General features: G+C 33.0%; 1 protein-coding gene across 1 annotated transcript in view; it reads left to right on the top strand.

The window, feature by feature from the left end:
- CHD1 (chromodomain helicase DNA binding protein 1) overlaps positions 1-22,269 on the top strand; it is a 71,997-nt gene that overhangs the window by 31,033 nt on the left and 18,695 nt on the right. The window contains 19 exon segments of the mRNA XM_007469732.1: positions 1-38; positions 1,281-1,408; positions 2,093-2,309; positions 2,976-3,065; positions 3,952-4,142; positions 4,865-5,053; positions 6,375-6,537; positions 7,401-7,553; positions 9,258-9,329; positions 9,785-9,934; positions 12,446-12,594; positions 12,967-13,063; positions 13,181-13,276; positions 14,979-15,155; positions 17,591-17,751; positions 19,040-19,081; positions 19,772-19,902; positions 20,833-20,971; positions 21,191-21,341. The exon segment at positions 1-38 is cut by the window's left edge and continues 4 nt beyond it. Coding sequence (XP_007469794.1) covers positions 1-38; positions 1,281-1,408; positions 2,093-2,309; positions 2,976-3,065; positions 3,952-4,142; positions 4,865-5,053; positions 6,375-6,537; positions 7,401-7,553; positions 9,258-9,329; positions 9,785-9,934; positions 12,446-12,594; positions 12,967-13,063; positions 13,181-13,276; positions 14,979-15,155; positions 17,591-17,751; positions 19,040-19,081; positions 19,772-19,902; positions 20,833-20,971; positions 21,191-21,341 — 2,534 coding nt within the window.

Raw genomic sequence — 22,269 nt, 5'->3', positions numbered from 1 at the left:
GGAATCAGTCAAAAACTACTCCTTTTAAAGACTGCAGAGTAAGTATTGTTTGCCATTTTTAATTATTGAAAATATATTTATGCATCATAAATATTACAAGCCTACATAGAGAGTTGGATCCTGATTTCACATAAGCTAAAGGAGAGAACTGTTTGGATGGTAGGTCTTACAGGAAATGACATTCCTGTAATTGCTATTCCATCTTACATGTGGCACTGTCTTTTAGCCTTGGTGAGTGAATCTGTATCAGAAAGATAATAAATTGGTGGTGGTAGTTGTGGGGAGTGGGTTAGGGAGATCAAAAAGGGGAAATTCCTTGGAAACTAGATGTATATGCTTGATTTAAAAGGTAGTGAAGGACTTCCCTGGTGGCGCAGTGGTTAAGAATCTGCCTGCCAATGCAGGGGACACAGGTTCGAGCCCTGGACCAGGAAGATCCCACATGCTGCGGAGCAGCTAAGCCCATGCACCACAACTACTGAGCCTGTGCTCTAGAGCCCGCGGCGACACTACTGAGCCCACCTGCCACAACTACTGAAGCCTGTGTGCCTAGAGCCCATGCTCCACAACAAGAGAAGCCACCGCAATGAGAAGCCCATGCACCGCAACGAAGAGTAGCCCCCGCTCGCCACAAGTAGAGAAAGCACACACATAGCAATGAAGACCCAATGCAGCCATAAATAAATAAATAAATATATTTGTTTGTTTGTTTATTTATTAAAAAGTAGTGAATATTTTCCGTGATGGTAGGAAAAGAGGGATGTCCCCATAAGAAAGTATCCAGGACTACCTTGCCTAATATAATATCTTTGTACTTAAAATTACTATTAGTAATAGTTTTGGGTCTGTACTACTAGAATTTGTTTTCTTATTACAAGATGGAATTAAATTCATAATGGTAATTTAGAAATCAGAAATCAAATGGGAAGTTAAACCAGTTTTATGGTTTATTTCTAGGTCAGGGCTGGAGCAATGGTTAAATGAATGAGTTTAACATAGCTTTTGCCTGTGAGATATGTGAGACCCAAGTATTTCAGTAAGAACTTATCTATCATTTTATTCACAAAAGAGAACAAAATATTTTACTGTACATTGTTACAGTAATAGAAAACAGTCTTCTTTGACTGAATCCTCAGATATATTTTGAGTCATGGAATTTCTGGGCTTGATGATTTGAAATGAAATTTTAAAATTTATGGTAAAAGATAAAAGATCTTCATCTTTTAATATGATTTCTTATGTTTAAGAATTCTTCATATTAACATTTATTTCTACTAAAGGTTTTAAAACAAAGGCCAAGATTTGTAGCCCTAAAGAAGCAGCCATCCTATATTGGAGGACATGAGGGATTAGAATTAAGAGATTATCAACTGAATGGTTTAAATTGGCTTGCTCACTCTTGGTGCAAGTAAGTTTATTTTGAATTGTCTATTTTAGAGGGTAAAAATTTTACAAATACAGGGTTTGGAAAAGATTTCTACCAACGTAAAGAATAAGACCCTTTGGTGTTTATATGCAGGTCTTTGAATTTCCAATTATATAAACAGTACTTATTACATATTAAGAAGAAAGAACCTTTTGATCGTTGCAGTATTTAAATAAGTTTTTATTGAAATTGAAATCAGAATATGTGTACATTCTGTTTCACAGTAGTCCTGGACTATTTCTCTTCCAGTTATTTCTAATATCCATTTAGGCCTCTATTTTTCTTTCCTCTCTCCTATGTCCTCTACTCTGTTCTTGGCAATAGAGGTGACTGAGGTGCAATTTTTTTTTAAAACTTTACCATAGCTGTAGTTTTATCTAAGCTCTACCATTTGTGATGGGTTGTGTTCTTGTCTACATATCTGATTATAGGTAATGCTGTTAATCTTTTAGCTGCTTCTGGTCTAAAATGATAAACTCTTCTCTTACACTATTATAATGGCCTTGACATTTATTATTTATAGTTAATATAAGCGGCATATTATACATAATACTATCAGATTCATCTTATTTAACTTCATATAAACTTGTACATGGATTATGTAAAAAGGTTTCTTGTAAATTTGAATCTTTATTGCATACATGATTTTTGTTTTTAACTTTGTAGAGGAAATAGTTGCATACTCGCTGATGAAATGGGCCTTGGAAAAACAATACAGACGATCTCATTTCTGAACTATTTGTTTCATGAACACCAATTATATGGACCTTTTCTATTAGTAGTACCACTCTCCACTCTCACTTCCTGGCAAAGGGAGATTCAAACATGGGCTTCTCAAATGAATGCTGTGGTTTATTTAGGTGACATCAACAGCAGAAACATGGTAAGTTGTTTCGCCACAAATTTAGAAATTTAGACAAACTTGTCTTTGAGGACACATCTTGATTTGTCTTTATAAAGTCTTAGTTTCTAGCATTAAGCTTGCCACACAGTAAGATTCAATACGTGTTTGATTGGCTTAATAAAAATCAATTTTTGGTTTAGTATTACTTTATATATATTTTTTCCTGCCTTATTGAAAGTTTCAAATATACATGAAAGCCTACAGAAGAGTATAATAAATTTCCATGTGCATAGGTCCAACTTCACAATTTTAACTCTTGCCAGTTTTGTTTCATCTGTACCTCTACGTGGTACTTTCCCCCCAGTTATTGTGAAGCAAACCCCAGACATAATATTTCATCCTCAAAAAAAAAAAAAAAATCACTTGTGTTTCGTCAAATGAGAACTTCCTTCAGTAAAAAGTGTATATTAAAAATGTGTCTGTTTTTATAGAAGGTTTTGATATGCTGGAGTGTTTATATTTTATTTATGATAAGTAAGATCAATGTAGCTTGTTGGACTAAAGAATAGTTAAAATTATTTTATTACCTAAACATATAGACATAGATTTTTGTGTATTTTGAATGGATTTTATTTTAGATATTCAAGTAACAGTATACTTTTTTTTACTGTTTGTCTTAAAATTGTCTTTGAAATTTCTTGATAGATAAGAACTCATGAATGGATGCATCCCCAGACCAAACGGTTAAAGTTTAATATACTGTTAACAACTTATGAAATCTTATTGAAGGATAAGGTGTGTATTATCTATGTTTCTCTGTTTGGTATACATCAGTTTTTCCTTTACCATACATATATTGTGGATAGGATGAGAAGATAACTTAAATCAAGGGTCAGCAAATTAAAGCCTGTGAGTCAAATCTGGCTTATCTGTTTATTTTTTTTATGATCCTTGAAGTAAGAATGATTTTTACATTTTTAAAGTGTTGTAAAAACAAGCCAAAGAATATGAAACTAGTTTGGTGTAGTGTCTGTTGATTTGTGAAGTCTTTAAAGAGGAGGAAGATACTTAACAGGATTACGCTACCACTGGGTAAATGCTTTACACCTATTATTTAATTCTTCATAATTATTTTATAATATATTGCTGTCCCTATTGTGAAGAAAAGTCAAGTCTCAAGGAAGTTAATGAACTTGCCTAAGGTCATGCAACTATTAAGTAGCAGAATCAGGTTTGTCTCTGTTTTAAGTCAGAGACCCATGTTTATATTATTGGAGATATACAATTCATAAAAATTATACAGTAAATTATAACTACACTTGGAGTAAGACACTGTTCCAAATTTATTTTCTCCAAATTAACATTAATAGAGGTTTCTACTGGGCTTAGGCTTAAAAATCTTCTGTAAAATTTTTAAATGATACTATAGTTTTATTTTCAATATGTAAGCTGGTTAAAAAAAACTTTCATTTTATTATATTATACTTTGTTTTTCTAATGGCTCAATTAGTCATGGAAGGAACTTTATTTTGCATGTTGAGTTACTTGATTTGAAGATTCCAAGAAAGCTTAGAATAATACATAATTTTTATCTGAATATTAAACATAGGTTTGTTTTTAAATTTGCCCCATTTTAATGTTTCTCTCGAAATATTAACTATGTTTTTCTGTTCATTTTAAGGCATTCCTTGGAGGTCTAAATTGGGCATTTATAGGTGTAGATGAAGCACATCGATTAAAGAATGATGATTCTCTTCTGTATAAAACTTTAATAGATTTTAAGTCCAATCACCGTCTCCTTATCACTGGAACTCCTCTGCAAAACTCCCTCAAAGAGCTCTGGTCTTTGCTACATTTCATTATGCCAGAAAAGTAAGACAAATTGAGCTATACAATGTTAGTGTTAGTTTTGTATGCTAAGTTTAGCAGGAAAATAATTAGTGTAGGTAATAAGGTCAGAAGGAGGTTTTATTGTCCCAAACATTGGACCAGGGATTATTAAGAAGAAAAGAAATGGAAATGGGATGGAATATTTCATGTTTCAAATAATACTTTAATTTTCCAATTTTGTAAATAAGCTTAAGTCACATATAATAAATTACAACAGTTGATTTTGCCTGGGTTCAAAATATACCTTGCTTAAAAAATGGAAATAGTATCATTCTTAGTACTTAACAGTAGCAGTAACAACAGTAACAAGGTGCTCTTAAAAAATTCCATTTTCTAAATGAGGAAAACCAGACTAAGTAAGGGTAAACAACTCATCCAAATTCACATACATATTTTCTTTGAATAGATTCAGAACTTTCTTTGACAAATATTTTAGTGATAATTACTCCCGTATTTGAAAATATTTCATTTTTATTTAACTCAAGGAAAGTCAAAAATGATTTATAAAACAACTCCTTATATTTTACCTCTATATAGATACACAATAGATTTCTTGGAAGGATAGTTATTAGAAGTGATTAATTTTAGCTAATTTTTTTTTTTTTTCTAAAAATCTGTACTTTGTTTACATCTGACTATCCTGAAAAATCTCAAATGCAATTTGACTTCTTTTAGTGATTCTTCCATTTGCTTAAATTTTTAAGGTTTTCTTCCTGGGAAGATTTTGAAGAAGAACATGGCAAAGGCAGAGAATATGGTTATGCAAGCCTCCACAAGGAGCTTGAGCCATTTCTGTTACGCAGGGTTAAGAAAGATGTGGAAAAATCTCTTCCTGCCAAGGTTGAGCAGATTTTAAGAATGGAAATGAGTGCTTTACAGAAACAATATTACAAGTAAGCTGTAAACAGAGCACATGTTCTGAACATTTAATTGTATATAATCCCTGTCCTTGTCTCATCCAGGTGCCCCCCAGCCCCATTTGGGTCTTAGAGCAGTAACAATTCTTGAATTTTAGAATGGGTTTATTCATTGGAATATTGATTGAGGCAGAGAGATTTAATGGCATGTCCAAGATCACGAGTGACATAAGACTAAATAATTCATCATATAACACATCATTAATTGTTTTTCTCTATTTCATACTGTTACATTATGGAGGGTTTCTTTTTAAGTGTTAGGATTGCCATGATACCAAGGCATTATTATATAATTATGATGACTATATAATTGACAGATAGAAGTAGAAGCCAGAAAAACAAACTTAGAACAAAATTTTAGGCCTCCCCTGCTTTTCGAAGAATGTTAATAATCATATTTTGTATAAATTATGTGTGTTGGATCTATATAGTAACACTTCAAAGAATCAAAAAGAAATATGTGTCCTAATATCTGTTTAAACATTTAATTGCATAAAATGCACTGCTACCTGCATTTGAATTCTCAGAAACATATTTTATGACAAATCTGTGTCATCCACTTAAAAAATACATTTATTATATAAATTTCACATTTTTATTATGGAAAATTTCAAACATATGCAGAATAGGGTAATATATTAAACTCCATCACTCAGCTTGGTTTTCAGCTCATAGCCAGTCTTATTTTATCTCTAGCCACCCCCACTTCCCCTATTTTCTGTCATTTTGAGGCAAATCAGATGTAATTGTTTCAAGTCCCTTCAAAGACTAACTTTGTAAAAAGGAAGAAAATAAAAGATGTTAGTCAAGTTAGATCATGGTGAGAGGAAATGTTATGTATAATTTGCAGTAATCAAATAATCACTTACAATTTTTCTCTAAGTTGCATGTGTATTGTGTAACTGTAATTTAGAGAAGGCAATGGGGCTAAACCGGATACCCTCATGAGGTATTAGGTACCCACTGTAGTGAAATTTGTAGGAAGGTTAAGATAGATAATACAGTTGACCATTTTAAAAATAAATTTGGGGGGTAAGGGATTAATACACTATATTCACTGTGGTATGTTAAGCCTTTACTTTGTATAGTTAATGGTTCGGATAACAAGTTATGTGTTCTCATGAGTCTTATGAATGAGGTTCAGTAGTCTTGTGAACAGAGTTTGGTCCATTGTATATGCAGTTGAACTTCTTAATGGTGCAGTTTTGCTTTGGTACTTAATTGATTTTTTATGGTTTTAGAATTCATCCTGATAATTGTTCTGCTACATCATTTTCATAATCATTTTTCTAAACAGGTGGATATTAACTAGGAATTACAAAGCCCTCAGCAAAGGTTCCAAGGGCAGTACCTCAGGCTTTTTGAATATTATGATGGAGCTAAAGAAATGTTGTAACCATTGCTACCTCATTAAACCACCAGATAATAATGAATTCTATAATAAACAGGAGGCCTTACAAGTAAGAATTTAAAAATTTTATAACTTGGTGGTAAAGCAAAATTCTAGAAAGGTTTATTTCAGTTTTAATTTAAAATGGCACAATGCTTTAATATATTGGCTAGAAGTTCTCTTTGGTTAATGGTATATTTAAATAATGGTGCTGCTTATTTTTTAGTCTTTATAAAAAGATTTTAAAATTATAATTTATCCATTTAATCATTTTGATCATTTTTCTAAAAACAGATCTCTCTAACCATGGGCTGTTGCACTTTATCCAGCAAAAACCCCTTAGTGTATTTTTCATTGTGGAAAAAATTCACTAATAGTGATTGTGCTGAATTCGTGACATGGCAAATGGTAGTCTTAAGAAGGGCATCTGGACCTTAGATCTTACCTTTCCTATCACTTCTGGAAGACAAATGAAGAGTGTGAAGAAGGCACAATTGTCATCCAGCCATAGTAGTGCTTTGAAGTGCTATCAGTGACTTATATATATAAATCAGAATATATTTTCGCACTCTTTCAAGACCTCTGATACTTAGTTGTTGCTTCTTTCAGTGTATTGTTTTTCAGCTAAGATTTTTGGAGAAATGGTGTAATAACTGGCAAATAGAGTGAAACAGTGCTTTTGTTTTTTTGTCTCCAGAAAATACAGCAAAAACATAGGTGCTAAATGGCAGGGAAAATTTAGCTTAAGTCATAGAGCAAATTGATAAAGCTTCTAGAAAATTTCAAAAACTGAAATAAACTATTTCCAACATTATGAAAATTTAAAATCTCAATTTAAAATAATTAAAGAAACAGGTTTTGTGAGGCATTTGTTTAATTTGATATAGTACTTTTAATGCGTCATAACAGTTGTAATTTATTGTTTCTTTATAGCACTTAATCCGTAGTAGTGGAAAATTAATTCTTCTTGACAAACTGTTAATTCGCCTAAGAGAGCGAGGCAATAGAGTTCTTATTTTTTCTCAAATGGTGCGGATGTTAGATATACTTGCAGAATATTTGAAGTATCGTCAATTCCCCTTTCAAGTAAGCATTTCATTTTGTCGTTTTGGTTGATTTAAATTTCATCTAATTCCTGGGCGTGTTATACAAAATTACCTTTGAAATTCTTTTGTAAATGAAGATAGATTTTATATAAATCATATTCTGTTTAAGAAAATAGATCTGTTAAAATTTTTGTCATTCTTTTTTTTTTTCTTCTTGACCTTATAGCAAAGCAGTCTTTCTTTTAAGTTTGTATTCCTCTCCTGTGTTCAAATCCTAAGGGGCAGCCTTATGTATTAGGCTTTAGTCTTAGGAAGGACAAGAGAGAGCAATTCTTGTGCATGTTGCCAGGACTGTTGCAGATTCTGAAGATTATGAGCTCATAGTTATTCTAATGCATAGTTTGCTGAGTAAAACTTACATGACTTTAGAAAATATACCAAAGACCAAAATGGGCTTATATTCCATCTATTCAATATTTATTTTGAAATTCATTCAGTATAATTACAGCTAATATGAATGAGTGTTTAATATTAGAGTCAGTCTTAGCACTTTACATCTAATTTATTTAATCCTTAGAGCAATTTTATGAACAGTACCTGGAACATAGTGAACACATAGCATATACAGCTAATAAATGATGTATATTTAGTACAGGCAGTAAAATAGAAGTAGAATTATAATGATGACCCTCAATACACATAATCCCTGCTCTGTTGAAGCTTACAATCTGGTGTGGGAGATAGCCATTAAGTAGGTAATTACAAATAAATAAATGTAATCTTACAACTCTGGTAAGTGCTATGAAGAGCAGGTGTTGGGTGATATAAACTTGATTGAGATACATGTAGTCATTTAGGGGAAAAAGTAGAAAGAACGAAAGGTTTTACTAATTGTAATTTTTAGTGAAAAAAGAAACATAATACTTTAAAAACTTTTTTGATTTTGGACGTTCTTGTTTAGGTAATATTTAGTAAACACTCAATATGTCAGACACTGTGCTAAGTGTTTTACTATGTTCTCTAACTGAATCCTCTGTATGAAGGAAGTACACTACTTCCTATGTCCATTTAGTGAGAAGGAAACTTACAAGGAGAAAAAGGCAAATTACTTGCCCAAGGTACCCATGAATACTCAGTATACTCAAATGTGGGCTATTCATCTAGAGCCATGGTGCCCCAAATCAGTGATTCTCATACTTTAAAACAGAGGGGCTTTTGTTGGATCCCTTTCTCACAGTTTTTGATTCAGTAGGTCTGAAATGGGTCTCAGTAATTTGCATTTCTAAGTTCTCAGGCGACGTCAATGTGTTGGTCCATAACCACACTGGACTGTTTTTTAAACTGTGGGCTGTAACCCATTAATGGATCTGGGAATCAGTTTAATGGGTTGTACCAACTTTTTTTTTTTTTTTTTAATCATAAAATAAAGAGGGTATATCACAGTACATTGTGTCATGAAACTTGCTTTGGGCATATAGCTGTATACTTCATTCACATGTAAAATGTATTCTTACGGTGGGTCTCAGGTAAAATCACAGCCAGTGCTATTATTTACTCTTAGCGAAAGTAGTTCCAGTGGTTAAGAGCACAGATTCTGGAGACAGAATTCCTGGGCGTTGCTTTCCTACCTTCTAGTGTTAGCAAAAGCGATGCTGCATTTTCATACTTAATTTCATAATTGATTTTAATTCCTTTTTAAAGTTTTGATTCTGTTACAATGCAGTATTTTAATGTTTTATTCCAGAGATTAGATGGATCAATAAAAGGGGAGCTGAGGAAACAAGCTCTAGATCATTTTAATGCTGAAGGATCAGAGGTATGAATGCTTTCAAAATTGTAAATAAATTGTTTTAGTCATTATTTTAGTCATACATAACTTGTAGTATTTTATTGGTGGTAGCCAGTTTCAATTTGCTAGTGAGCTTTTTAAATCAGTATTCTGTGTTAATTCTGAGGAATTTTACCCTTTCGTATCAATACTATTACAATATAGGACAGTTAGATTTGCTTCAAAATAAATTAGGCCACTTTGATTTAGAATTCTTTTTGAATTGTTTATTATTCCCATATATATATTTGTATTTTGGAGTCTTGTTGATTGGTTTTGCTAGATGTTTATATATTTTATTAGTAATTTTTAAAACTACCTTTCAGTTTTATTGGTAAAATACTTTTTAAATTCAGAAATTCAATTGTAAAATTCTCACATTGATTATTCACAGTCCCAGTTTAGAAAAATTTAAAATTGTGCCTATTTGTAATTCCTTACAGGATTTCTGCTTTTTGCTTTCCACACGAGCTGGAGGTTTAGGAATTAACTTAGCCTCAGCTGACACTGTTGTTATATTTGATTCTGATTGGAATCCACAAAATGATCTTCAGGCACAGGCTAGAGCTCATCGAATTGGGCAAAAGAAACAGGTATTTTTTTTATTCAAGTTTTTAAAAAATAGATTTATTTTATTTATTTACTTTTGGCTGTGTTGGGTCTTTGTTGCTGCATGCAGGCTTTCTCTAGTTGTGGCAAGCGGGGGCTACACTTCATTGCGGTGTGCGGGCTTCCTCATTGCGGTGGCTTCTCTTGCTGCGGAGCACAGGCTCTAGGCACACGGGCTTCAGTAGTTGAGGCTCGCAGGCTCTAGAGCACAGGCTCGGTAGTTGTGGTGCATGGTCTTAGTTGCTCCGTGGCATGTGGGATCTTCCCGGACCAGCGATTGAACCCGTTTCCCCTGCGGTGGCAGGTGGATTCTAGCACCACCAGGGAAGCCCTATTTTACTCTTTCAGAATCTTTTTTATGATCAGTGTTTAGAAGTGATTTTGGTTTATCCTTCTGGTAAGATTACTGGAACAGTCATATTGCTATTGAACAGATAGGGTACTGAGGAACTCAAATTTACCAGAATCACCTGGAAATTCTGACAGAACTGAGAAAACTATGCCTAAATAAGATCATGTACTCTCTTTTGATCATAATTCAGTTTACAGCCATAAAATACAATGTTCTTCATTCAGTATATAAACTTTAAAATGTCTTCATATACTTATTTTAACTATTGAAAGAGTTTTGCTTAGTACATTGCTTCCTTTTTGTTAGGCTGTGTTTTATCCATGTGCTCACAAGATTCTCCATGCAAAAAAGCCATTCTCATAAGTTTTGTATAACTGTCTGGCACAGTTGTAATAGCCCTTGAGAAAAACCATCTGTCATCCTTTTGATGTCTTGGTCCTTGTACTTTTAATTCATTTACCTCCATCTACAGTAGTGTTCTCAGACTTCTTCAAAGCAGGAGATATGAGCAAGTAGCACAAAAAGGCACGTTTTATTTACTTTTTAAACATTCATATTTTCTACTGAAAAATAAATCCATAATATAAAACTAAAAAAATGTTTTACTCAGATAATTCTTATAAAAGAAAGGGAAACATTGAAGTAGGGATAACAACATGCCAAGACAAATTATAGACTGTCAAAGATGAGAAAGTGAGGAAATAGGATATTCTCACAGGTGAGCTGGGCCTAATGTATATGTGAAAAGACAGCATATTCCTGTATTATGAATGAGATGGAGAAAGGTGATTAATTGCACTGAACAGATAGCTCCTATATTGAAATCCTCAACACATGGCTAGACTAAACATTCCACTTATACTACTTAAAGACCTTGGCTACCACATTTTCTAATACAGGATAGAAAATAGAGGATACATATTAGGAAAAGAACCAGTAGACAAGATACTATAGAAAGCTGTGTGGTAGAACTCTGAGATGAATACCTAAATAAGATCACAAAATAATGCAATACAGATTTCTTACCATTGTGCTAACAAAAAGTTTTAAACATAGGTATATATATGAAATATATTTTTATTATTAATGAGATAAATACTATTTCATCATTGGTGACATATAAGATTCCTGTGCTTCATGTACTTGCTATTTTAGTAGTAGTTGGTTCTAAATCTGATCAAAGGAGTCTAAGATCTCCTTTTAAATATTTGCATGCAGCAACCACAAACTGAGTAGTTGTAGGTTACTAATACAGATGAGTTTTATTGGTGACCCAATACTATAAATGTTTAGAAATAACTTTTGATAAAGATGCAAATAATACAATATCCAGTTATCTACTGATTTACACAGTAGTTCCAATCCTGAAAAAATTAGTGTGTATTGTAACTTTGTAAAAACGCTTCATGTTTATATTAAAATAGTTATAATTTAGACTCATGATAATTTAGAACAGTTTTTAAAAATCATTTGGAAGACTCAAAAGGCACAGGATAATTTTTCATTGAGCCAAAATGTCCAGTTTAATGAAGAATGCCTGGTATCCCAGGTCCCTGTGCTCTAAATGCTGGTAAGCCCACCTTATCACTGAAAACTAAAAATGTTTCCATAAATTTTCAAAATATCCCTATATGGTGGTATTGTTAGATATAGAACCACTGACCTTGAGAAGTAGCGCAGAATTACTGCACATCAACTTTTTGTCTATTTTGGAAAACTTTTTCTTTTTTTTTAATGGCAGGGCTTCATCATTAACTTGGCAGGTGATTTGTGGAATTTTGGATTATTGGAATGATGAAACATTAATCAGAATTAAGGGAGCTGGTATAAGGTTGTCATAAGTTTATTACCATTCCCCCTCCTTCCCAGCCAAAAGATAATTTAAAAATTACTGTCATTCCTTTAAAAAAAGAAAATGAAGCAAATAAAGTCTGTTAACCAAAATGTAAGAAGGAAGGACATACTCTCACTCTTTAAATTGAAGAAACTTAGTTTTATATTTTTTAATTTTCATATTGCTTTTGACCAGTGAAAATTTCACGTCAGATGAACATCAATCTGTGTACCAATATTTGGGCATTTAACATTAGCAAAACGAATCCTTTTTACTGCACTTTAAGTTTCATCGTGTGTATCTTTACAGGTGAACATTTATCGTCTAGTTACAAAGGGATCAGTTGAAGAGGATATTCTTGAAAGGGCCAAAAAGAAGATGGTTTTAGATCATCTTGTGATTCAAAGAATGGACACAACTGGGAAGACAGTATTACACACAGGTTCTGCTCCCTCAAGGTAGTTACTTTACTTTAAAAAAAAAGTCCTTTTAGAATCTTACTATACTCATTTTTCTGAAATGTTACATAGTGTAAACAGGTCATTGCAGTACTATATTTAGTGTTATTTTATTTTTTAAAGCACTGAGATAATTTCTAGTCAATGGCATACATTCAGTACATGGTTTCACCACTCTAGTTTTGTAATCTTGGGGGAAAACCCTAAGCTTCAAGGTCTTTAGTTTTAAAATAAGTATACTAGTAATGCTTCACTTATCTATGTCATATTAACTGTTGTAAAGGTGACTATGTCAATAACTCATAGAAGTGCTATGTAAATGTTAAATTTGTGACTGTTAGTGTTAAGTATTTTTGTTTGTCCTGATTTTAGTTCTACTCCTTTCAATAAAGAAGAGTTATCAGCCATTTTAAAGTTTGGTGCTGAGGAACTTTTTAAGGAGCCCGAGGGAGAAGAACAAGAGCCCCAGGTAAAACAAACAAAAACAAGCGTCTCAAAATGTGTCATTTTTTAAGCTATAAATGTAAAGTATATTTATTTTAAAACATAAAGCATATTTAAAATAAAGATTTCTTTCTTATTTTAGGAAATGGATATAGATGAAATCTTGAAGAGGGCTGAAACTCATGAAAATGAACCAGGACCTTTAACTGTAGGAGATGAATTACTTTCTCAGTTCAAGGTAGTTTTCTTTTTTAATTTTTCTTTATAATTATATAAATTGATAAGGGATGATTTTTTTTTGTCATTTAGTGTTTTATTCATCTTTTCTTTCTTTAAGCAGGATCAGCATGATAATCTAAAAAATGTTAAAAACATCTTTGTCTTAAAATTTGCTATGGTGTATAAAATTTTTTCTTTCTTATTCTGACAAACCAATAGTGACCTGATTTGAAAGGGACCAAATCATTTATGAACAGTTACGTTTTCATGACTGAAGACTTTAGCTAATCTTTATTGGAGCAGTTTTTGACATCAGATTAGTTTAAGCATTATCACAACTAAGAAAACTCAAGTTTTCAAGTTTGACTCAAATCAGTCAGACAAAGTAAGCAAAGTAAGCAGTAACACTGACAAATACCCCTGGTTAGATAAGGGCTAAAAGGTTGCAAGGAGTCCTAAAGTCAACCTGCCTCATAAAGTGTGTGCCAGTTGTTTAGCATACAGAAGCAGGTTCCTCTATATCCTAGCCATTTCCTACAACCTGAGGTTTTTAAGGGTCAATTAATGTCATTCATTCATTTCACACATATTTATTGTGCACCTGCAATGTGCCACACACAGACACAGCAGTGAATAGAAACTTTTGCAATTTTAATGGATCACCCTGCCTGCAATGCAGAGGATCATTCTGGCTGCGGTGCAGAGGATTTACTGTAGTGGGCAAGAATTGAAGCAGGAAGAAAAGTTAGAAGACTATTTCAGTAATCCTGGTGAGAGGTAAAGTTTTCTGGAACTGGCACTCACTCTGGGTATTGTCTAATGAACTTCTGTTTTTTTAAACATTGTTATACTATTTGCTTTTAATTTGACTAATTGGCAATTTGAAAAAGTCACTGATAAGTTAACTTGAATAAATACAGATTATGTTTATACCAGTGAGCTGCTACTCATACACACCTGGCTTTAAGGCTGTCATCAACATTCAGATAGCATACACGAGAGAATAAGCACTATATTTTCAGCCCCATTCCTTGTATAGCATGAGCATAGTTTTCTTGTCTTTTCAGTTATCTGTAAGCTTTAATGTACTAGTATTGGCAGTTAGCTTTAATGAGTGCTTTGTGTGTACCAGACTCTGCACAGTTCTTTAAATGCATTATCTTACTTAATCCTCACAAAAGTTAGTGAGCTCTGACTAGCCCCCTGTTTTCAGAGTTGAATAAACTAGGGCTTAGGGAACCTAAATAAATTTATCTATTGTCTCAGAGCTCCTTGTGTCTTGTCATTAGCTCTTTAGGTACTTCATTTATGATCATACAAATAAGAATTTCGGGTTGTTCACTTTGTAGTTAATGGACTGGTGTGGTAATTTCTGCAGAAGGTGATTAGCATATTACTCTATAAATTACTTTGTTGTTACTCTGTTAATTTCCTCTAGTTCTGTTATTAGTAATAGTTTTGTTGATAAGCAAGGCAAAAGAGAATCATTCCTGGAAGAGAACTCTTAGAAGTCATTTGGTTTGATCTACTTTGACCTCATGAAGAAATAAACTTAGCAGTCATATTTGGTTTAACCCATAGTCATATTCATTATCCTGAGGCTATTTAAGTTATATTATCTTATTCTGGTGTACCTCTTCCTTCCCACTAAAAAAGAAAAATATAATTTAAGGATGAGCTCTTCTTTAATCTTATTTTGCTAAAATTCTGGAATTTATCAGGTTGCCAACTTTTCAAATATGGATGAGGATGACATTGAGTTGGAACCTGAAAGAAATTCAAAGAATTGGGAAGAAATCATTCCTGAAGATCAAAGAAGACGATTAGAAGAGGAAGAAAGACAAAAGGAACTTGAAGAAATTTATATGCTCCCCAGAATGAGAAACTGTGCAAAACAGGTGACTTTTTAATTTAAAAGATATTTCTGTATTGTAAGAGTATTTACATCTGGACTGTCTTTTTTGTTTAGAGAAATATTGATTCTTAGCTTTTTTTTTTTCCTAGTAATGACTTCATCTGATTTAATAATGCCTGTCTCATAAAATGAGTTGGAAAGTGTTCCCTCCTCTTCTATTTTTGGGAAGAGTTTGTGTAGGATAGGTTATTATTTTCTCGTTAAATGTTTGGCAGTATTAGGGAAACCATCTAGGCCTTTAAGTGTCTAAAGGTGTAAGCTTGGATCATTAAATCAAGACTTTCCTTTTCTAATATTAGCATTTAATGCTGCAAGTTTCCCACTAAGCACTGCCTTTTCTGAATCTCCTAAATTCTGATTTTTGTTGTGTTCTCATTTTCATTTATTTCAAAATATTTTCCGATATCTTCTGTAACTTCCTCTGTGACCCCTATTGATTTCTAGTTTAATTCTTTTATGGTCAGAGAGCATACCTTGTGTCATTTGAATTTTTAGAAATTTGTTGGTGTTTATTTTATGGCCTAAATGAACAAAATGGTAGATTTTTAAATAATGGTAGCAGTGCCATGCCAAGCTATATTGGGTCCTGTGGCAAAAGGAAAAACTTTAATGTTAGAGCTCTTTGCGTTAACTTCTGTTTTTAGACTACTCTTGCATTACAAGATTATTTGTCCTGATTACTGAATTTTTTGGTATCTCCTTAAATTTTGAGTCTGAGGGAAATGAGGAACCCACCCTACCCTAATCCTTGCCCTGCTAGTTTTTTGTTTTTGTTTTCTTTTCCTACAACCATATTAGGTCTTCTTCTGTGTCCTCAGTTCAGTAGGTGAGAAGGGTCTGGCCAGGCTTTCTGCCTGTCCCCTCAAAGGTGACTACTCTCTTTCTCTAGGCCTTCACCGTGAAGGAAAGTTTCTGTAATCTCCAGCCCTGTTTCCAGTCTGTCTCATGAGCAGCTGGTGGAGGTTTGTGGAGAAGTACCTGAGAGTGGGTACAGGTACTCCCTGTGTCTTTGGTTCCCAGGGATCCTCTGTTCTCATGGTAGCTCACACTCAGTCTTCAGCAAATGTTAGCTGACTTTCATCTTTCCTGCTTGAATGGTACTTGATGTTTGCCATTCATGCTCTTCACAAGTGAGCCAGTGTCCAAGTTCCATCTCTTCGTATAATCTGCTTTATTTCCTTATATTTTAGACTACTAGATTGCCTTGTGATTTTGATGTGTGTAATAAAAGTTATGATTTTGTAGATTAGATTTGTTGTTAGGGCAGGAGCAGCCTACCAACTTTTACATCCCAGGCAGAAATGGAGCCCAGTAAATTTGTGTTCGGCCTGAGAGTAATTGTTTGTGTAGTTTCTTGTTTGTGTTTATTTCTGCAAACCCCTTAGTGGTTTCTTTTTATAGTGCAAGGGAAGCACAGCATTATATTAGATCTAGTGAAAGGATGGGAGGAGGTTAGAACAAATAAGAACTAAATACCATCACTGACTTTCAGTTAGCTTTCAGCATATTAGGGATTCAGAATATGTACTAAGGCTTTGGAAGAACTCCAAAGACATGCAGGAAGAATGTCCACTCAGAGATATCATAGTAATAATATTATTACAGCATATAGTATACATAATTCTAGTATTTTTTTTAACATGTATCATTTGCCAGGTTTAATTGGAGTCATTAATTTGGGACTTGCTTTCTTCCTTTTGACAGTGTATAATGAATGTCAGTCATTCTACAAAATTTTTAATGGCTTCTCAACTTTCTATTGTATAGATTATTTGTCTGATCTTTTTTTGATGAACATTTAGACTGTTTGCAATTTTTTTTATATGATAAAAATGACTTGGCCAGTGTTCCTTTACATTTCTGATATCAAGAAAAATGCCTAGTAGGGATGTTGCTGGGTCAGCAGAATGATAAATTTTAAGACGTTTGATACAATATTGCCAAACTGCCCTCTGTCCCAGTTTAAATACGCACCAGAGGTGTTTGACTGTTATTCTATACCAGTACCAGTATTGGCTATTATTGCTTAGTTAGTATTGGTCAAGTGGATTAAAGAAAGAATTACATTTCATTGTAACTTTAATTCACATTTTAAGAAATATACCAATGAGGTTGTATAATTCTGTGTTTATGTTATTTGATTAATTGCTTTTTAATAACCTTTCATATATTTTTACCAAAGAACAATGGGTATTTTCCTGCTGATTTATGAGAATGTTTTAAGTGTTAAGGCTCTTAATAACTCTTTGCCATTAATGTGCTATATTTTTTCTGTTTTGTTTGCTTTTTAATTTTGTTTATAGAATATTTTTTATATATATTTGTTAATTTTGTCAATCTTTTATAATGTTTTCTTTGCCCTTAACACAGAAGCCTGCTTTACCTAAACTTGGGCAAAATTTTATTTTCAAATTCCAGATTAGTTTCAATGGAAGTGAAGGGAGGCGCAGTAGAAGTAGGAGATACTCTGGATCTGATAGTGATTCAGTCTCAGAAAGGAAAAGGCCAAAGAAACGTGGAAGACCACGAACTATCCCTCGGGAAAATATTAAAGGATTTAGTGATGCAGAAATTCGGCGGTAAGATGACATAAGACCATTTTTACTTCAACTTTCTTTTAGTAGGGGGTGAAATTAAAACAAATTCCATAAATTTTAAAGATTAAGATGAAAGTTTTAGAGGAGGCAAATATATGATAATTGTGTAGGGATTGGGTGGTTCTGCTTTTGGTTGTTCTTTATAACTATGGGTAAAAAATGAGTTTGGCATTAATCTTTGCTGTGTTATTTATTGGTACTCTTATTTAGACTGCTAAATTATTTTGGTTTTATTAATGTGGTTCAGAATAGTGGCCCTTTTGAATAATGAATGTATATTTCAATATGTTAGATTATTTATTAAAAATTCTGACTGTATTTATGACTCCCAACATTACTCTTTACATGGGAGTAATTTAGTTCCATATTTTTCTAGTTTTTTTACACTGAGGTGATTGGTTTTTTTGAAACTAACCATGTTAAAAGTGTTTCTGATATGTCCAAATAGGAGTTGAGGTAAGATTGGCCAGGTAGGATAAATTGTAGTTTTCTTTCAAAATATGTTTGTTCATATATACAGATTTATTTAAGGGGAATGGGATAGCAGCTTACTTTGTTTATGTAATATTTTTGCATATGAAATTTGTGAAAGGTTGTTCGTTGTTGTATTTTGAGAGTTTGTTGTTTCTTTCAAGCCATTGTAACTCTTTTCTTTTAAATCATAGACCTGACTGATAAAGTTCTTCCTCATTTTTTTCTACCAGAAAACTAAATATATTGTTAGATTTTGTTTAGGGTACTTTTATGACCACCTGTTTTGTTGGACTTTCTGTCTCTAGTTGAAGAGGCATTTCAACTTCTACTTTTCCTGGATATTTTCCCTCATCCATCAACCACTTGGGTAGCTTTGCTCTTAAGTAATATTTATTTTTCCATTGTTGGTATAATACCATACATCTGAATTAAAGCTATATTCAGTGAACTTTTATCTACACTTGAAATGTGAGGAGGTGTAATATGATTGATAATTCTGGAGACACTTCCTCTGGTAGCCTTGAACCTTTTTTGTCTCATGAAAAAAATAATTTCTAAAATAAAATTTAGCTTCTGTTTTATTTATATTGGTTTCTAAACATCATCCTGGGTGTTAAAAAATATATCTTGTCTTACTTGGTTTATCTTAATGTTTTGATTCTAGCATAGTTTATTCATTTTTGTTAGTAACAGTGCCTTGAATTTTTACACTAACAAGTATTATTTCTATGTATTTTATCTATTTTTTAACGAATAGTGAAGCCCACATTTAAATCAAACAATTATTTTCTGTTAGGTTTATCAAGAGTTACAAGAAATTTGGTGGCCCTCTGGAAAGGTAAATACATCTGTCATTCTCAATAGAATTATAGAATGTATCACATGCTGTCAGCTTTATTTATACTATTGTTAAATTTGCTGTAAAAGGTTTTTATAAAGTTAACCTGTAGAAAGCAAATTTCAGATAGATTTTTGAAAGCTTTTTGTACTATCCTTAATCCTTTCTAGTGTCTAAAGTTTTATCTACAAATGAAGTTTTCTATAAAATACATGGCCTGTAAAACATTTGCATTTTTATAATTGTAAGCTACTTTTCAAATGCTTTTTCTTACCTTTTCATCACAAGCTTATAATATAGCAGATTCATCTGTAGAGAAGCTAAGTTGCTAACCTAGCCTCTGACTTAAAGACCAATTTTGTTTAACGGTTATTCTCAATAACCGCTGTAACCACTATCTTAATTATAGAGTGGCAGAGACTCAAATTGGTTTAATTCTATTTTTCTCCCCAAAACTCCATCTTAAAATAGAGATATTTTCTGTTCTCTTTTGAGATGACTTGCATGAAGTTACAATGAAATACTTACATAATTATTTTAGATGATGGAAAAAATGTTTTGAACATTTATTCATATTTTCTCAGTGTATAGTAATTAAAAAATTATAGAACTTTACTCTTATAATATCTGTCTTAAATGGCTCCATTTTATTCTGCATATTTACCTGAAAATTGTATTATTTTATTACAGATTAGATGCAATTGCTCGAGATGCTGAATTAGTTGATAAGTCAGAGACAGACCTCAGACGACTAGGAGAATTGGTACATAATGGTTGCATTAAAGCTTTAAAGGACAACTCTTCAGGAACAGAACGAACAGGTAGTACTAAAATGAAAGTGATTTAAAGAGAGGTAAATGGAATTTTCAAAATATGCTTTTATTGAGTTAGTTAGGTATTATATCTTAAGTTACCTATTCATTAGTCTTAAAAGATGCTTTATAAAACAAAGCAAGGCCATTTCTGGGTAAGAGAAAATGGGCAGCAGAATTGTATTATTGAAGGCAGTAGAATCCATCTGCCTGGTATATGTTCTGGCTGGGAGGTAACATCAGGAATTATTGTTAGTTGTACTATATTTTTAGTATAGATGAGATATTATAAGTATACACATGTGATAATGGTTTTAGCATAGTTACTTTATACTTATTTTGTAATTCATCTAAATAAAAATAGATAAGATTCAGTAATTATATGTACTGAAAAAAATCTTACTGGAACTCTTATTTAGAAAAGCTGACATATTATTAATAGATTGATGTATCTTATGCATTTGCTAAAGTACATGAAATGCTTTTTGTGAATCTTCATGTGCTATATTATAATCAGTAGTATGTACTGAAAAATCTTGAGTGAAATTTAGGTTTTGCCAGCAAGCCTCCCCTTAACACAAATAAGTAATACTTTAAAATATAGGTAGGGTCTTCCCTGGTGGCACAGTGGTTGAGAGTCCGCCTGCCGATGCGGGGCACACGGGTTCGTGCCCCGGTCCGGGAAGATCCCACATGCTGCGGAGTGGCTAGGCCCGTGAGCCATGGCCACTGAGCCTGCGCGTCTGGAACCTGTGCTCCGCAACGGGAGAGGCCATAACAGTGAGAGGCCGCAAAAAATAAATAAATAAATAAATAAAATAAAATAAAATATAGGTAAATAAGTAATAGTACTTATTTATATAAGTAATAACATATTTTGCTTTGTGTTTCGTAGTATATATTTTATACTTTTTAATATTCTTTTCCAAATAAATTAAGGTGGCAGACTTGGAAAAGTAAAGGGTCCAACATTCCGAATATCAGGAGTACAAGTGAATGCCAAGCTAGTCATCTCCCATGAAGAAGAATTAATACCATTGCACAAATCCATTCCTTCAGATCCAGAAGAAAGAAAGCAGTGAGTTGTTTACTTTTACCATTGTAAAATATTTGTTGTTATTCAATAATTTGGATATGAATGTATGTTAAAAATTTTTTATGCCATTGGCCAATTTGAATAAAATGTTTTTAAAAATAAAGCATAGTATTTAGAAGTTGTAATGACTCATATGTTTTTCAAAATTAATTTTTAATAAGGCAATTATAACTTGACAGTGGCTGTTAACTTTAATGATAGGTATATCATCCCATGCCACACGAAGGCAGCTCATTTTGATATAGACTGGGGCAAAGAGGATGATTCCAATTTGTTAATTGGTATCTACGAATATGGATATGGAAGCTGGGAAATGATTAAAATGGATCCTGACCTCAGTCTGACACACAAGGTACTTAAATATTTCTTGATTCTGTTGACCGCTGATGTTAAATTGAATTTTTTGCTTTTAAATTATGTTAGAAATAAACTCAACTGGGAGTCAGGAAACCATGGCTCTAGTTAGCTGTGTGACCTTGGCTTCTTTGGAATCTGATTTTCATGAAGGGATTGAATTTAAATGATCTCTAGATTCTGCTTTACCTCTGAAATTACATTTTTGTTATTAAGGCATAGGTATATTTTTCTTCATAGTATCAGGTTAAAAGTAAACCGGTCTGTCATTCAGTCATTATGTTATTCAAAAGGTAAAGATTGTTTTTTATGTGTGTGTGTTTATATTTTTTTTTTTTTTTTTTTTTCTTGCGTTATGCGGGCCTCTCACTGTTGTGGCCTCTCCCATTTGCGGAGCACAGGCTCCGGACGCGCAGGCTCAGCGGCCACGGCCCACGGGCCCAGCCGCTCCGCGGCACGCGGGATCCTCCCGAAACGGGGCACGAACCCGCGTCTCCTTCATCGGCAGGCGGACTCTCAAGCACTGCGCCACCAGGGAAGCCCTATATATTTTTTTTAAATAACAAACAGTGTTTAGGAGTTTTGGTGATTTCATGCCACCACACTAGTTATAATCATTTCTTTGCCTAGAATGGAAAATATTGGAAGCATTGCCCTATGCTTATCATTTATCTTTTTATATTTTACTTCTTCATGGACAAGTGGGAACCTTCAGATATTTGTCATTCGCTACTGTGAAACAAAATTAGGTTATGTTTTCATTGTAAGAGTTTCCTCACAGTACATGCTTTGAGTCATCTTCTACATGAATGATACTTCTTTCTTTAATTAATTTTTTATTTTTGGCTGCGTTGGGTCTTCGTTTCTGCGCGTGGGCTTTCTCTAGTTGCAGCGAGAGGGGGCTACTCTTCATTGTGGTGCGCGGG

Source organism: Lipotes vexillifer, unplaced genomic scaffold, assembly GCF_000442215.2.
Source record: "Lipotes vexillifer unplaced genomic scaffold, Lipotes_vexillifer_v1.1 scaffold510, whole genome shotgun sequence".
NCBI classification, from domain to species: domain Eukaryota; kingdom Metazoa; phylum Chordata; class Mammalia; order Artiodactyla; family Lipotidae; genus Lipotes; species Lipotes vexillifer.
The sequence above is the reverse complement of the archived record's forward strand: the minus strand, read 5'-3'. Positions and strand labels throughout refer to the sequence as shown.